Below are 17602 nucleotides of genomic sequence, written 5' to 3'. Positions count from 1 at the left end.
TTGCTTGTGCTTGGGGAATACGTATACAACTGTCGGAAAACCATTTATTTGCCAAACGACGGTAATTTTCTGCAAATCTGTGCCAGTCATGGAGGAATCCAGATCTGCCACTATATATTATAGGCCTATATATTCTGACTCGTTCATGATCTGTATGAATAGGGTGGCTTACATGAGGATGGTATGCGTGACAAGACTCGGGTCGTCTGCGAATCTTCTGAGATTTCATCCTGTTGCATTTAACTGTGGCATTATGTTCAAAGAAGTTAAGAAGACTTCAGTTTCAAACAAGGTTGAACCAAAACAACATTTCAAAGACAAGGCAATCATCATGGAAGGATATATTTGACTTCTTTGGGCATGAGTGTGATGGGGGCGTACTGTCGGGAGCAGTCGCAGTCAGCCTGGACCACCAGCACGACCAGGTTACTGTTGGGAACCTGCTGTAGGACAAACATCCTGAAACAGAGATGAATTGACAAATTGTTACTGGTATAAACCCACCAACCTGAGGACAGTCTGATAGACTGATAGACTTACTTCTGACAGCGGCCACATTTGATGATGCTGTTGGTCTCTCTGATGGACGTGTCATACATGAAGCTAGGATACTCTGTGTTACAAGGCTGCATTAGTTCCACCTTCTTCTGTTTGTGTGCTGGAGAAGACAAGATGTTCCTTATAACCGATAGATAAGTACTTCATGAAGTCAGTGTGTAGACCAGAGGTTTTTAAACTGGGGTTTTAAAAATAATATATATATTATTTATTTATATATATATGGGGTATATATATATATATATATATATATATATATATATTTATTTATTTTTTTAGAAAGTGGAAAAATATAGTAAGATTAGTAAATTTGGTGATTATAAGAATTTTTAATTACCCTTTATATATATATATACACATCATATTTGGTGGATGTTGGCATTAAAAAGTTTAAAAACCTTTGGTTGGATGTTGGATGAAACTATTTGAAATGCTTACTTTCCCATTCTCGCAAAATAAATCAGGATCTCCTAAACTTTCAGACTAGCTTATTACTTATATTTTGTCTAGAAAACCATAGAAAACCTAGATCTATACTAAAAGCACTACAGATGACTAAGGCGTTTCATTACCTACAAATTCCAATCTCAGGATCAAAGTTGGCATTCTAAGCCAATCTTGGCTATAGAAAGGCTCAAACTAGATGAAGGACATGTACACACTCAGCACACTTACCAGCATGAAACCCAGCTTTAGCTGCACAGCGTCAATGACAAACAATTACAGCAAAGGGATGAACAATGGAAATGGAGAATGACAGACACTACATAAGATGACATTAAATGATACGAAAATATGGAGATGGAGATGATGTTTATATGTTTGAGGATTTTTGAAGTGTCTGTGAACTACAAGCACATCATGACACGACGCAAGTCCTCTTGACTATATTGGGATCCCAATTTCAGCAGTTTTACTGTTACATCCTTCATAACTTTGGTTGCACTTTATTTTACAGTACGTGTACTTCCAATGTACTTACAGTGTACTTACTCACAAAAGTACTGAGTAATGTAAGGTAACTAAATGGGTTAAGTTAAGGTTTAGGGGTATGTTCATGGTTAGTACCTAGTTATTACTCAGTATCATTACTAAAATAAGTACATACAGTAGTATGTTCATGCAAAACAGGACTGTAAAATAACTTTTTAACTTACCATCTACTACATAGTCGTTATGCCAAAGTCCGCAGATGTTGAACTCCAACAGAAACCTGAAAGTTTAGATATGAGGATTCATTTCTAATTCAAGTTACATTTCAAATTAATTAAAATAGCTCTTGTTCCTTCTAGTGGCACAACCTCAAACAGCACTTACATCATGAAATGTGTGAAGAACCACTTTATTAATGCCAGCAGACCATAGAAAGGCTGTGAGGTGAACAGAGGTGGAGTGTCAGCACATTAAAGACTACATTATAAAGATGTTTCTCTCTAATAGATGCTAAGGTGTACATACGCTGAGCAGTGGTCGAGCTCCACTTGTGTGATGATGGACGGTCTTACACATGGCCTGGTAGTCATACAGAGTCACCCTATAGAACAATATAGAAGAGCATTTCCTCATGTTCACATTTTTAAAGTCCCATCAAACTTTAAAGGAATTAGTCACCAAAAAATGACCATTTTTATGTTATGTTTTATTATATTAAATCAGCTATACATTTTGCTTGGGATCTAAAATTAAGCAACACTATATTGTAATGATTTTAGTCCATTTTCCCCCATAATCTTTCAGAAATGTTCACTTCAGTCTATGTAAGAAATTATTTAATTTATATATGTATGTAAAAAAAAAAAAAATATATATATATATATATATATACTGCATATATATATATATACATACATTTATATACATAAATATACATTTATTTAACCAAAAATACAGTAAAAACAGTAATATTATGAAATATAATTATAATTTAAAATAACTTTCTATTTTAGTGTCACATGATCCTTCAGAAATCACACTAATATGCTGATTTGCTTCTCATGAAGCATTTCTTATTATTATTAATGTTGAAAACAGTTTTTGCTTAATATTTTTGTGAAAACTGATACTTTTTTCAGGATTCTTTCACATATAGAAGGTTCAAAAGAACAGAATTAATTTGAAGTGGATATTTTGGTAACACTTTAGTTTAGAGCCAAATTCTTACTATTAACTAGTTGCTTATTATCATGCATATTACTAGGATATTGGCTGTTTATTAGTTCTTATAAAGCACATATTAATGCCTTATTCTACATCCCTTAACGTACTACTTTACTATTAATAAACAGTAATTAGAAGTGTATTGGGGCAAAAGTCATAGTTAATAGTTTGTTAATATTGAGAATTGGACACTAATCTAAAATGGCTGTCACTTTTGATGCATTCTTGCTGAATAAAAACCTTAATTTCTTTCAAAATGGTATTTGAAGGGTCCAGTTACCTTTTATACAAGCCAGATTTTAGTAACTGGGCCATAACAGATCCATCTATTTCCCCGAAGAATTTACCAACCTGTGTGAAAAGAAATACAGAAATCACATATATTAGTAACATACACAGAGATTACAACACAGAGTGAGGGATTACTTATGATCCCTTCTGGGGGTTAAAATACAATATAACACAATATGAATCTAACCATTCCCAAGATGAATAGACACACACACCAACACGCTCACATACAGACTGATGTGCAGTGATCCAGATGTGCAAGCAGATGCCTGAAACTGCCCTGCCTGACCCACGGCAATCTGGGATTAGATTCCAAAAGTATTAATCTCCTGGCTACTGCTCACATAGCTGCAGTGCACATGTTGTTACAAACAGCTGCAGTTATGGTATGAGACCATTGTCATCATATAGACATGGATATGCAACAAAATACACAGCATTTGATTTTAAATTGTATGAAACCGTTAATCTAATAACTAATTCAACAATAATGATGACGTTAATAATCACAATTATTTGAATACAATAGACTAAAATATAATTTATATTAACAATGCACTAAACAATGTTTTTGAAAAAGAAAAATTATATTCAATTGTAGGCTTTAGTTTTCTTTCGGGAAAGGACACCTTTTTTAAGTAATTCCTGCCCAAGACATACGCAAAAAAAGGGGGCGGGGCCTGGTTGAGTTGCGCTTGTAGTGTGTTGAAACTAAAACTTAGCTATTTCCAAAACGCGCTGATTGATTGACCAATCACAACACACTGGTGCAGCCGACCAATCAGAGCACATTGCGCCTTTTGGAAGGAGGGACTTCATAGAGACCGGAAACAAACAGAGCGTTACTGACAGACTGGGAAGAATGTGTTTTTTGAACATTCAAGCATGAAAAGGGCATAATAGGTCCTCTTTAATCTAAATATCTTCCCCTCCCTCTTGCAGCGACATCTCTTCTCTGGTGACGCGTTTACTTCTGGGAGGGCGGGACAACCTCTCAATCACGACATCATAGCGATAGCAAACCACAAACATCCAACGATCCAATCAATTTCTGATGGACAAAATCAATTCCCGCCCTTTCCCCCCATTGCAAATCAGGTTTATTAGCAAAATGTACATACTTTCAGCTGTTTGCAATGAACAAATCAAACAAAAGTGATTGAAATAGCTCAACACAACAAATGCCAAATTTAACTGAAAATGCAACTTTTAATGACTTTTGCAGTAAAATTATTCAATAATTTTAGAATCCCTCACAACAGCACGAATCTGCTAAACAGATGTTGTCTTAAGCACACCTGATGCAACTAATCAAGGGCTTCATTAGTTTCACCAGGTGTGCTTGAGCTAGAACACATGAAATCTCTGAACTATCTAGGTTACGTTTGACTGCATGTTAGAAATAAGTCAAAAGAATGGTCCAAAAAGTTAAGAGAAGGTATCATCGTCCTTCACAAACAAGGAACAGGATACAAATAGATAGTGGAGGCACAAAATGTTCCTAGAGACACCGTTGGAAGCATAGTTCGCAAGTTCAAAGGTAAAGAAACAGTGGTTTTGATTACAACTGAACGTTACAATAGAAAGAAAAGACTATAACACCTTCTGTTTCATGCAGACTTTGAAAGGATTTTTTTGTCACACAAAACACTACTATGACTATAAACTCCAATAATATATGCAGGCATTATATTCAGTTGCATATATGATGTCACTCTCCATTTCAACACTAATATATTCTGTCTGCACTGTATTGTCCTATAAATAAAAGGCCAAAAAATATATGAAATATATGGCAACCTTTTTCAACTAATCCAATTTTACCCTGCAGTCTAAATCAATTCTCATTCTCTCAATCAATGTCTCATTTGGGACCCCATCTGTTTGCTCTAAGGACAAGCTTGTGGTACATTACTGAGTCCTCAAGAGAGAGGATCCGCCTACCCCATCACCTGCCCTTCACATCTAACCCCCTGGGCAAGGAAACGTGCAGCTAGAACCGTCACAAAAAACAGATAACCATCTTCCATCTTCCGCTTCTATTCGCAGGGAAAGGCTCAGCTCACCATGCTAATGCATCTCTCATAACCCAAAAGCAAATGAATGGTTTCTCCAGCATTGACTTTGCGTGTTGAATAATGATGGAAATGTTCCACAGCTTTTAAATAAATATTTCAAGCTATCTGTCTATGCAGAAATTAACTTTCAAAAATAGATCTATGCTAAGAAATATTCACTGGAGTAAAAAGTGTGACAACTAGCCCCTGTTTTAGCCCAATTTTGTCATAATTAGTGGGATTTTTTATTTTACTTAAAGACTGGTTTTATATACTCACATCTCCTCTGTCCTTTGAGACCATTATGAAGCCATTATTGTCAATAACGTAACAGTTGACATCCTGTGAAAAACACAATTGGATTAGAACTGACAATCTCCCTTGCTGAACCAAAAATCATTCCAGTGACTCGGTTTGTGTAAATGAACTGATTCAGAACAATGATTCACAGATTACATAAAGGCCCTGTCCCAAACGGCACCCTAAACACTCGCGGTCTGCCAACGTTTTGTGAGGTAACGCAGCTTTGAAGTCTGCTGTGGAGCTCGCTTCAAAAGTGCGAATCGAGGGTGCATATCGGCCACAAATGACAAAAGAGACACCCTACGGACTTGTGGACTAAGTGGAGATGTGGATGCGGCGGCCATTGTAAGTCCACAAGACTGTAAGTGCATATGAAGTGTGCCATTTGGGTCAGGGCCAAAGATGACACAAAGAAAAGTCAATCAGCTTCACTCACGATGCTCTCACAGCTGAGAGGACATATACCCTCCACATCACTGCACTGCAAAGAGTAAGAAGACAACCGCAAGGGCTTTAGTAAATGGACAAGAGCATTTTATTGGATACATTATATTTAGGAAACACTACAGTGGTGAAATTACAATGTTACCTGTGTAGAGGTTACATTATGGTACTTTACTAGCCTGGATGCCAGCCGAACTTAGCCCCGCCCACAAAATTTTTAGGTCGGGAAGAATCTGACTAGAATCTGAGTATGACGACGTCAGGCTAGTACTTTACATGAATAGGATCTAAAACTTTTTTTTGGGTCAACAAATGAAGGTTCTAAACCTTCAGCAAATTTTGATCGTCTTCAGGGGGTCAAAAATAGGTTTTATACAAAAAGATAATTTTGCAACCACGTTAGCAAAACTTGGTGCATGTCTCAATTTGTGTTCTTTAATAGCAATAATATTAAATCAAATCACAATGAAACTAAATAGATCCAATTTATCAAGTAAAAAAATAATTGGTGACGGTTGCAAATTTAGCCTAAGAGAAGTTGACACGGGAACAAATTGACAAACGTTTATTTCCCATAAGTTAAAGAAAAATATTTGTTTGATCATTTTTCATATGATAACACGATTAAGGTTAAACTTCATAAATACAGTTAACAATTATGAGTGCAACAATAAAAATTGAGAAGTCAGTTTTAACGACTGTTACTTTAATAAGTGATCTTGTGGTAACAGGCCTGCATGCAAAATGCGGGGCTCACCTAAAAAAATTATAATTTTACAACAAATTTTTGTTGAACAGATTATTAAAATTATTATGTTAAAATTATTTCCATTTTAATTGTTGGATATTGGACCTCTGACAGACCAAAATCCCATTTTCAAGGGGGATATAGACATTTGAGGTGTAAAACTACACTGTAATCTAAAAAAATCTGTTCATGATTTGTTCTCACAAATTCTTTTTTTATAAAATCAACTTAGATAATTCATGTAGTTCAGATAACATAATATTTTGAGTTTGTTGATTAAACCAATCTCCTTTATTGTATTAACTCAACTTTTTTATTTCAATGAACTCAAAATTTTAAGGCAACCAGGTTACTTTAAGTTAAACCAACAATATTTTTTACAGTGCAAGCTGCTTTTCATATTATCTCAATTTTATGTTATAAAACAGTTTATCTAATATTTCTACAAGTAAAGTAGAAAGTACTACTAAAGTACTATTTCTCCTAGTAAAGTTCTAAAGTAATAGGACACTCAAGTGTACCATATTAGTGTAATGTACTTTCTAAGTATGTACTTTCTTTTAATGTATAAATCAAGTGAAGACAACAATGCAATACTTACATCTGTGTTGTTTGGCTGACAGGAAAAAAGGGAAGAAAAAATAATGAGAAGCAAAAGGTTAGGTGATTCAGATAGTTGTTTGTAGGTTTCTGTGTGTGTGTGTTGCACCGATTACAAAGGACAAGAAAAGAGCCCTTGTGTGAAACAGAGATGGTGATTGAAATGTCCTAGGTTTAAACCCCAGAAGGGACAATAAGTCATGTGGCAAGTCGCATTGGATAAAGAGTGTTTGCTAAGTAGCAAGCATCGTGATAAATTGCTTGGAGGCCTGCATACGTGAGCATGTACATGTACGCTTAGAAACCTCCAGTGACAAACACTATTTGCTCATTTGTCAGGGTAAGGCGGTCAGGGACTGATACACACCATTAACCAAAGACCTTCAGTACAACCACATCTCATATTTCTAGATTGTTGTCATTCACAATCTACCTTTACACTAAATTCACACATGTAAAAATGTTTAAAATATGTAAATGAAAAAAACAAAAAAAACAAATATTTAATATCAACATTCTGTTTAAAATCAATATTATATTATTATGTTTCTTTAATATTAATATTTTGGTAACACTGTACAATAAGGTCCCATTAGTTAGCATTAGTTAATGCATTAACTAAAATGAACAATGAACCATTCATTGCTATTATTCTTTGTTAATGTTAGTTAATACAAATACAGCTGTGCATTATAGTTCATGTTAGCTCAGGTCCATTAAATAATATTACCAGATACAACTTTTGATTTTAATAATGTATTACTAAATGCTGAAATTAACATTAAATAAGATTAAAAAATGTGTTAGAATTTGTACTGTTAGTTCAAGTTAAATATTGTACTTAACTAATGTAAACAAATGGATTTATTGTAAAGTGTTAACAATATTTTAAGAATATTTTTGAGGTCAAACTCACTTGTTTGGCAATTGAAAAGAACACTCTTTCCAGCAGGTCCAGGGATGCTTGCATTCCAATAGCTGCACATAACACGGGGAAAATCAGAAAACATTCAATGGGAATAGATTAGGTATTTTACAGAGATTGCATTCATATCGGATTAAAAAAAAAAATCCATAAATATTTACAATATTTTTTACATAATTTCCAGGATTTAAAAAAAAAACTATTTTAAAAAGATTGAATTCATAATTTCTAGTCAATTCAATATTTTAGAGCGGATTATAACAAGACAATTAAGCAATTTCCCTAAATATTGTACTATTTTATTAATTTCCATGATTTTTCCAGTGCAGGTAATTCTCAGATATTTACATAAGAACCCTGTATTCATGTTTTCCTGGAAAACATTTGTTTATGCTCTATATCACATGATTAATCCTAATATGTGCAACATCATAAGCTACAGGAATAGAGTCATGATAAAAATGAAGAGGCTCCCATTTCTAAGCTGTATCAGCTGATGTTTTTTCTCTTTTACCCCCTCCTCAGTCCATCTATCTCTCTCTCTCTCTCTCTCTCTCTCTCTCTCTCTCTCTCTCTCTCTCTCTCTCTCTCCGGCACAGACTGTTCTAATGTTAGTCCTACTAACTGATGTGACCCACGCTCATACACACACTGGGAATTGCAAGCTGTGAGGAACAACTGTACGTTCCTCTTGTTTCTTTCATTTTCTGTTGATTTGCTCACTCTGCCTTGATAGGAGCAATTATGAGGACCTATAGATGAGCACTGCAGAAAGGTATGTTTCTGGTCTGATTTGCTTTTAGTATAAGTGCAATCATAATCATTTCTCACTGATTTGTTTAAATAAGCAATGGTCGTTGTTTGTGCTCATTCAGTATTTAAGACTTTGTTGCACAGAATAAATGCTTTCATTTCAACAGTTTTTAGTATAACTTAAGTTCATACCATAGTTCATACCTTAGTTCTAAGCTTTTTTTCTTATATAGATCTATAGTACATCCCGGTTTAATCAGATATAAAAATATTTCATACATTTTATGAATTACAAGAAGTGGACATTCCAACATGCACTATTTGATCCTCTTTTCACTGATAAAGCGGATGTCGTTCTCAGCTCTGATTTAATGACAGTTTAATCCGTGATAGTTTAATGCAGCAAATGTGATGGGCAAAAAGGAATAACAGCAAGTAACCTCAAATGCATCTAGTTTTTCACTAGGTTTTATGCTCTTACAAAAAGCAATGGGCCTCTGGGCAGCTTTTATACAAAGTACTCTCTTTTACGCTTTTCTTTTCCTTCTGAAGACTCAAATCCATTTCAGGTCTGCCTCATGTTCAGCCTTCACAGGGCATTCATTTTACATTTTAATTTTAGTCAGCTTATTAGTACCATCATAAATTAATCTGTACCAGCTGTGCATGCACCATATGACCTATCCTCCTAAAATATCTTCTTCTAAGGGTATTTGTTCCCATTATCGTAAAAATTACAGCAATTCCAGGAGATTTCCAGGTGGATTCATCATGGCATTCATTTGGTGTAGACTAGTGGATGCTCCTGTTTGCTGAGGAACTGTTACAACAGCATTTGACCAGGATGAACATTCTAAGTAAGACCCTCAACTTATTATAAGTATCCTCAATCTTTTCAACTCTTACAGTTTCCTAACCCTCTCCCTTTTCTTGTAGTTTCCTCGAGTTTGATGATCCTTCTGAGCCTGTGTGGAACATCCACAAGTTGTCCATCAGGCTGTTCCTGCAATGTGAACCAAACAGACTGCAGTGACCTTAACCAACTGGCTTCCTTGAACTCCATCCTGGACCAACTTCCCTTCAACACAAGCTACCTCAACCTCTCAAAAAATAACTTCACCATTGTGGAACCAGGGAGCTTTTCCAATCTCAGCATCTTGACATATCTAGACCTCTCCAGAAACCTTCTCTCCACCATCAACCCTGGGTCTTTTTCCAATTTCAGTGGCCTGTTACATCTAGACCTCTCCAGAAACCTGCTCTCTACAGTTTCTCCTTCTAGCTTCTCCCAGCTGAACAACCTGGAGTTCCTGGATCTCTCTGAAAACGTCCTTGTGAGGCTCCCCGTCAATCTGTTCTCTGATCTCGGCAGCCTAACAGAGCTGGTCCTAAGAGACAACAGGCTTAAGGAACTGAACCCAGACCAGTTCAAAGGCCTGACTGAGCTTAGGCGCCTGGATCTTTCCTTAAACGGTCTCATCTCCATGCCCACACACTTACTGGATGGGCTCCAGAACCTAGTGTGGCTCTCGCTTGTGGGCAACAAGCTGAGAACCCTGCAGCGGACCACACTTGAGCCAGCGACTGCTCTACAGCACCTTCTGCTCGATGGAAACCCCTGGAAATGCAACTGCAACTTAATCCCACTCAAGCACTGGCTGGAATGGATCATGTATACAGGTGAGTGAGGTCATTTATCACTGCTGGAAATTAGTGATGCACAATATATTGGTACCATATCCGTTATCGGCAGATTTAGAGAGATTTCAGAGATTTAAAGTCACAATGTTACAGAAGTAGCAGCAGATCATTTGTTCCTTATTGTGATATATCAGAGTAAAACGGATTTTCGAGAAATAACACAAATATAGGGTGCGGACGTGGTTCTATGCATCGGTTGCAGTTGATAGTGAGAAAGGGGCGGAGTTTAGGAGGACTAAATGATTGGAGAAGTCTGGCATACATCATCAGAGAGGTGTTGTTTTCACCAGAAGATCAGTAACAGGCAAATGGAAAATAGAATAAATTTTTTCATTCACAATTTTTCATTAAGATTACCTTTGCTATCATCTGATGCTCACTTAAATTTCATCTTTAAAAACACTAATAACAGTTCAATTTAATCTTTAGCAAATCTCAAAATGAATATCCATTTTTATAGTGTAAATTATAATGGTGTGATGTCTAAATTCTCTTGTAGCTTTGAAAACTTTTGTTTATTTTATTTACTGTTCATTTTTAATGTATTTACAAAATAATATAGAATTTATTATTGGCCATGTATTAGTATATGCGTGTGTGTGTGTGTGTGTGTGTGTGTGTGTATAAATTATTAATGATTATTAAATAAATGAATCAGGTTTTTTTTGTTTTTTACGGTTTTATTTAATTTTTTTAGACTTGTAAATCTAATAAATACTAATTAATAATAAAATCTAATAAAGTCTAAATAATCTAAATAAAGTTTATAGTCTAAATTATTAGGCACTTATTAGTTAGCAGCCAAAGCATGAAAATATTTATCAGCTTACCGGAATTAGTCCTAATTTTTATATATTTAATAAAACCCATGAATCTATAAATTTAAAGATGCTGCACATACATATTTAACATAGACAAACACATTTAACAGCTTTAAAATGCATATAAAACTTATGAATATGTTATATTTTAATATTTTATTTAATCTTTTTTGTCATTCCATAGGTGGCCGTGTAGATTCCGCCAACTGCTCCTCTCCTTCTAATTTGCATGGTAAGGATCTTCGCAGTATCCCTATGGAGATGTTCAGACACTGTTACCCCCTCTATCTCGAGACCAGGAACCCATCTGCTGCCGAGGGTCACCAGGTCCCAGCCGAGCCAGCAGCAGACTGCATCCGCCAGCGCTACCGCCCTGTGAGTGTGAGGCGAGCGACGGCCACAGTGGTGGTAGCTGGGGTGGTGTGCGGAGTGGTGTGTGTGCTGATGGTGGTAACGGCCACCTACGGCTGCATCTACGCAACGCTGGTCGCAAACGAACATCAGCAGCTGACGCATGGGAACAGCCAGCAGCAACAACCACTGATGGTGGCCAAGGAACCAGAGCCGGATGAAAAAGAGGATCTGATGCCGACTATCGGAAAGGGAGCAGAAGCCACAGAGTGCGTAGGGTGGATGGCATTCCCTCCAGAAGTGTGTGTTTAAAGCACATAACATAAGGAACTCATAAGGGGTTTTTATTGGTGCTTTTTTTTATCATTGATGTACATAGATTTATAAATGTTTAGTTTGGGAGGGAGAGTTGGAGGGCAAAGACCCAATTTAGCTCATGAGCAATTATAGCTCATTCTAATTAAAGACAAAATATATTAAACTATTGATTACAACTGATGCGTTTTGGTTGATCAGATCACAAGTGGACGACGCTGAACACAGGTGTAAAACGTTTTGAGCTTTTCCACTTTCAACCAATTCCAGAGGTAGTCGAAAACACATTCGACCGGACTGCTTTCGAAGTGTAGACGCTCATGTGGTCAAATGCATTCGAACAACCACAAAAGACCTCCTGCTCTCCGCCTACTGGCCTAATGCGTAAACATTTTGGGAAGCGGGATTTAAACTTTGCTAGCTGAAGACCCAAATTTGGTTTGAAGACGAAAAATGTACCAAGCACAATGTTCTCTCGCGTTCATATGTAAATTGCGTGAGATTATTTCGTCAATTATAAAGAAAGATCTGAAAAGGCCCATACATTACCCACCCACAAGTCCCTCCTCTCGAAGAAATCAGGACAGAAGTGGTTGAAAGTGGACAAAAGAGAAAGATTAAAACACCGGGTGTAATCGGGAATGTGTCTCCCTCGTCTACTTGTGATCCAAACGACCAAAACGCATCTTAATACCAGGTGTAAACAGGGCCTAATTCTTAAGTGGTACTCACTAAAGGTATCATTTCGAAGCAATGTTGAATATGATTTCATGTAATCTTTTATATTTTCCTATGAATTTTCCTAACAAACCAAGTCGTTTGATTTCTTATGGCTGCTATCGATCATATGTTAATTAGCATATTAAATAGTATATTTTTCTCAAATTTAGAAACAGACTTTATTTTAAATGTGTTTGTCTATGTTCAATATGCAAGTACAGTATACATATATATTAAAGTACATATATTCAAATTCTGGTCGATAATTATGATAGTTATGATAAATAAGCTGCTCTTTATGAATAAATAAGCATCGCGTTATTAAAATTCTATACGATTGCATCAAAATAAATGGAAAATTATACACTTAAATCAATCAGTTTAAATGCTTTAAAGTGATTACATTCAAGTGACGACACAAATGACATCACTACATTATGATGTACAATATGAAAATTTGAAATTTGTATTTTTAAAGATTACCTTTAATGAGCATTAGATTGCAACTAAGGTAATCAAAATGTAAAAATAGGTGAAATGAGTATGAACAATTAAATATTTAATATCGACCAAACAGAATTCAAGCATGGTCACTCCATTTTTAATAATTAATGATGCTAAATCATTATATGTTGAATGTAAAATCAGATTTTGGCAGACAGATATCTTACCTCCATGAATAGCTGTTCTTTTCCCTTCAGTCACTGTCACAGATGTTATTGCCACAAAAGTGTTCCTGCCTGTTGGACATAGGAGACTGTTATAGGATACTGTAACCTTCTGTAAACTTTGACTTTTCTACAAGTAAATTTAATAATCAGTACTTAAGCACCTTTGTTTATATCATCATGTGGGACATAGAAGAAGAATTGACCCGGTTTGTTCTCAGCTGCCAGGCGATACCAAATTGGAAAGTGATCCACTGTGAAGAGGTTCTCTTTGTCCACACGGGTCAAGAACTTCCTGTGAGGTCAAAGTATCAGGAGATTTGGGGAAAGGCCAAAATCTATGTTTTTTGAAAATACTGTTTCAATAACATATTTCAAATGAAAAATAAAATCTGACAACGATATCGTAAATGTTTTTTCTTTATCTCAAATCATGCTAAAAATTGTTTTAGCTGGTCCAGCTACCAATGTTAAAGGCTCACTGAAATGCCTTGAAACGCACAGCATTATTCAATGTGTTGACGTAACTTCCACTGACACAGGAAGATTGGGCGGGGGATATCGAGAAGCTCCTCCCCTTTTTAAAAATAGCATTCACCATGTAGAAAATAGTAAATTTGTGAACAAGTGACCGATTTCAGCAGCAGCTTCAGCGTCTATTTATAATGTAGGGGGCGGGATGCTTTAGATTCTAAAGAGCATTTGATTGGACTGAAAATCTGATGAGAAGCTGAAGTGCAGTGATGTCATCAAAATCATTGATCCATATTGGCAGAAGTAAGAGTGTAAGTTTTGAATGCTTATATCTTCTAAATGCAAATTTTGTCATTGTTTTGGAGCACACTAGCTTATAGATAACAGTAGGGCTAACATATTCATACTAAAAGCCAAAAAAATCAGTTGATTTTACAATATCTCACTCACTTTCCCACACGTTTCTCACTTCCTGCATATCTGATCACACGCATGAGCCCAGAGCGGGTTCCAAGGAAAGCTGACTCCATGCCTTCATCTACCCTATAGGGAGATAAAAGCAAAAGGAGAATGACTATAAACAATCTTTCCAAAATGACAGTGGGATTTTATAGGACATACAGAAAAGTCTGGCTTTGTGTTGGTGCCTAATGCACAACATACACAGCTTAAATAAAGCCTCTTACCCAGTGCCGGATAGCGTTAGCGCTGTCCAGTAGGCCTCCAGTGGTGCTGTTACCACTGCATCGAAAAGAACTTGCTGTAGCAGTATCTCGTCACCTGTTACAATTCAAATATTTACTTATGCAATACAGGATGGTATTTTTGATAACTGCTTGCATGTTAAACATGTACAATAGCTGAAAACACCAGTCAAATTATAATCAACAGGCAAAAGACAGGGATTAGCAGAGCTAAGTTTGAAGCATTGAGTATTTAGCATCTGCATAGAAAATATTGTAAAATAAGGTAAAACACAGATGAGGAAAACTCACACTCCAAGTCAGGCTCTTTCCCAGTCAGGTATCGGACCACAGCCTGGAGCTGAGTGAGCTTACGGTGGTGTGGGTCAATATCTGTCTCGCAATACGTCCTGAGTGGGTAAACCAACTTTAACTTAGCAAGACACATAACTAAGTTTTAAGTTTTTTCGGGACCTGTTGTCCTGATGGTGTTCAGAAGATATATTTCTGCCTGTTATGTTTTTATATTCTTGCTTCAACTCAACAGTACTTACCATTCATCTGCTATAGTGAGGTCTGGCTGCTGAAGGTCATGAAGACCTAAAGAAAGAGAAATTGGTAGCAGCTAAATTCTTTTCAATGTGTGTTTTTATAATTTCTTCAACTTTGGGCACTGTTATTTTTTATTATTTGCTACTTTTGAAATGCCTTTTAGGTATAGGTTTTGTTGGATTACCTCCATCCCCAGACTTTCAATTTTAAACTAAGAAAATCATCAAACATCAAAATATAAATTATTGAAAAACTATGGTTATCTAAATCAAAGATTTCCATATTTATTATGTGAAAATTATCTGTAAAATGAAATACATTTTTAAATTAATTAAAACTGTTCCTCACATACACTACCGTTCAATAGTTTTATGTTGGTAAGATTTTTTATTGTCTTTGAAAAAAGTCCCTTATGCTCACATAGGCTGCATTTATTTGATTATTAATGCAGTAAAACAGCAATATTGTGAAATATCATCACAATTTTATATATATATATATATATTAGGGCTGTCAAACGATTAATCGCGATTAATCGCATCCAAAATAAAAGTTTGTTTTTACATATGTGTGTGTACGGTGTATAATTATTTTCTATATATAAATACACACACATGCATGTATATATTTAAGAAATATTTGCATGTATATACTGTGTATATATATTTATATTATATATAATTTATATTATATATAAATATTTTATATATAAATAACACATTTTTCTTAAATATATATGCATGTGTGTGTATTTATATATAGAAAATAATTATACTCCAAACACACACATATGTAAACACAAACTTTTATTTTGGATGTGATTAATCGCGATTAATCGTTTGACAGCCCTAATATATATATATAGTTTTATTATATTTGTAAATTATTATATATTTCTTAATATAAATTTAATTTATTCCGATGGTGGCAAGTGTGTATGTGAAGTTTTAGCTCAAAATACCCCACAGATATTTTGATATAGCATGTTAAAGTTGTCACTTTTTGAGGGTGAGAAAAAAACGCACCGTTTTTGTGTCTGACCCTTTAAATGCAAATGAGCTGCTGCTCCCGGCACAGGGGGTGGAGCTACAACAGCTTGTGTCCTTTTACCTCACACAGACATGCACTGAAAATTTAAAAAACTTTTAGCCTTTTATGTTCAAACCCGAGTCAGAAAGATGGAGAGACAGAAAGATGGAGAGAAAGAAGAAGTGACAGCATGTAGACAAAATTTCTGAATGGTTAGTTGGTGAATTTATGTAGCTTATGTGTAGTTATTTTCTAGTCATTGATTAGCATATTCTGTCTTAATAATCTTTAAATTCCAGGGGCGGGGTTTATGTAAATTATAGGGTTAGTGATGATGTCACTAACCCGGGAGGAATGTCGTGTAGTCCCTACCAGCCGTTTGTTGTAGTCCTTAAAAAGCAATTTCTTTAAAAGAAAACATCTCCCTTTGCTTTGAACTTAGAGCATTGTAACTTTGCAGATGTTGTTTATGCTCAAACAGCAACATTACACACTAAATAAAGTTAGAAAAGTAAAAATCATATTCAACCACCCCTTTAATTTCTTTCACAAAGAAAAAAAATCTTACTGACCCCAAACTTTTGAACGGTAGTGTATGATTCCCACCTCAGTATATCACACATGCTTAATCATACTGTAAACTCACCCTCCTCTACGGAAACATTCCCATAGACCATGTACTGCCCATGACCTCTCGTAAGCACCATCCCAAAGCTGAAACCACATCAGAAACAAGCATCATGTGAAGGTTGTTACTAAAATATGCGTTTTACAATAATCTATTTCATGTACAGTAAATATGACGGGAATATTCGAAGAATGTGAGAAGCATATCAAACCTAAATGGAGTTTCATTGATGGTTGTGTAGAAATAATCATTTTTGAGGAACAAAGGCCTTTTCTGGGGGATAAATGGAAAATCTGATTTATTAGATGTTATTGCTCAATATAACATTTACATTAAATATAATTCATTATCACTTTATGTTACACTTATTAAAATGGTGAATCTTATAAAACCTGTCCGAAATATCTATGGAGGAAAAACACAATAATGAGAATCTGAGTTAAATGATGGTTCTTCTTGTTACGTTCTTGACAGGACTCATAAGATTCAGCTAAAAGAAGGAGTTAAAGCAATTTAACATTATGACATAAAAGTTGCAAACATGCTCACCCCTTTATCCACAGCTGCTCTCACATCTAAAGCCATAGTGCCAGTTTCTCCCTTCACCATGGCTGTTCTCAACTGCACAGACAGGGCAGGACATCATAAAGACTTCGCTGAGCCTTAAAACATTGAGGATACTTACAGGAAGTAAGCACATATATTTGGAAAACTCACAATGTCCTCAGTGTCCTCCCACTCTGCCTCTGACAGATCCACACTGTTGTAGTTAGGCTTGGGTTTCAACTTCTTCCCATCACTGTACTGTTACAAAAACAAGTGGG

General features: G+C 35.6%; 2 protein-coding genes across 4 annotated transcripts in view; one reads left to right on the top strand and one right to left on the bottom strand.

Annotated features, from left to right (window-relative positions):
* Nucleotides 1–17602, bottom strand: part of cacna2d4b (calcium channel, voltage-dependent, alpha 2/delta subunit 4b) — a 40997-nt gene that overhangs the window by 886 nt on the left and 22509 nt on the right. Inside the window, exons 18-39 of one of the 2 annotated variants that reach the window (XM_079859591.1) lie at nt 17496–17582; nt 17328–17399; nt 16990–17051; nt 16797–16864; nt 15124–15169; nt 14882–14979; nt 14573–14666; nt 14337–14429; nt 13577–13707; nt 13416–13484; nt 8075–8136; nt 7160–7174; nt 5803–5847; nt 5343–5405; nt 2996–3066; nt 2017–2092; nt 1876–1928; nt 1716–1771; nt 1234–1254; nt 541–658; nt 344–459; nt 173–255 (exon numbers count right to left, since the gene is read on the bottom strand). In XM_079859591.1, coding sequence (XP_079715717.1) covers nt 173–255; nt 344–459; nt 541–658; nt 1234–1254; nt 1716–1771; nt 1876–1928; nt 2017–2092; nt 2996–3066; nt 5343–5405; nt 5803–5847; nt 7160–7174; nt 8075–8136; nt 13416–13484; nt 13577–13707; nt 14337–14429; nt 14573–14666; nt 14882–14979; nt 15124–15169; nt 16797–16864; nt 16990–17051; nt 17328–17399; nt 17496–17582 — 1599 coding nt within the window. The remainder of the gene's footprint in view (nt 1–172; nt 256–343; nt 460–540; nt 659–1233; nt 1255–1715; nt 1772–1875; nt 1929–2016; nt 2093–2995; nt 3067–5342; nt 5406–5802; nt 5848–7159; nt 7175–8074; nt 8137–13415; nt 13485–13576; nt 13708–14336; nt 14430–14572; nt 14667–14881; nt 14980–15123; nt 15170–16796; nt 16865–16989; nt 17052–17327; nt 17400–17495; nt 17583–17602) is intronic. The other variant, XM_079859592.1, reaches the window with a different exon arrangement.
* lrtm2b (leucine-rich repeats and transmembrane domains 2b) lies at nt 8710–13813 on the top strand. Of its 2 annotated transcripts, none has more exons than XM_079859593.1 (4): nt 8710–8858; nt 9577–9693; nt 9773–10516; nt 11543–13813. In XM_079859593.1, the coding sequence occupies exons 2-4, from the start codon at nt 9636–9638 to the stop codon at nt 12019–12021; spliced, it is 1281 nt and encodes a 426-aa protein (XP_079715719.1). In that variant the 5' UTR covers nt 8710–8858; nt 9577–9635; the 3' UTR covers nt 12022–13813. The 2 variants fall into 2 exon arrangements, with proteins under 2 accessions (XP_079715719.1, XP_079715720.1); XM_079859594.1 differs by having other exon boundaries at nt 8726–8858; nt 9545–9693.

This window comes from Squalius cephalus (genome assembly GCF_949319135.1).
Source record: "Squalius cephalus genome assembly, chromosome: 23".
Classification (NCBI taxonomy): Eukaryota; Metazoa; Chordata; class Actinopteri; order Cypriniformes; family Leuciscidae; genus Squalius; species Squalius cephalus.
The sequence above is the reverse complement of the archived record's forward strand: the minus strand, read 5'-3'. Positions and strand labels throughout refer to the sequence as shown.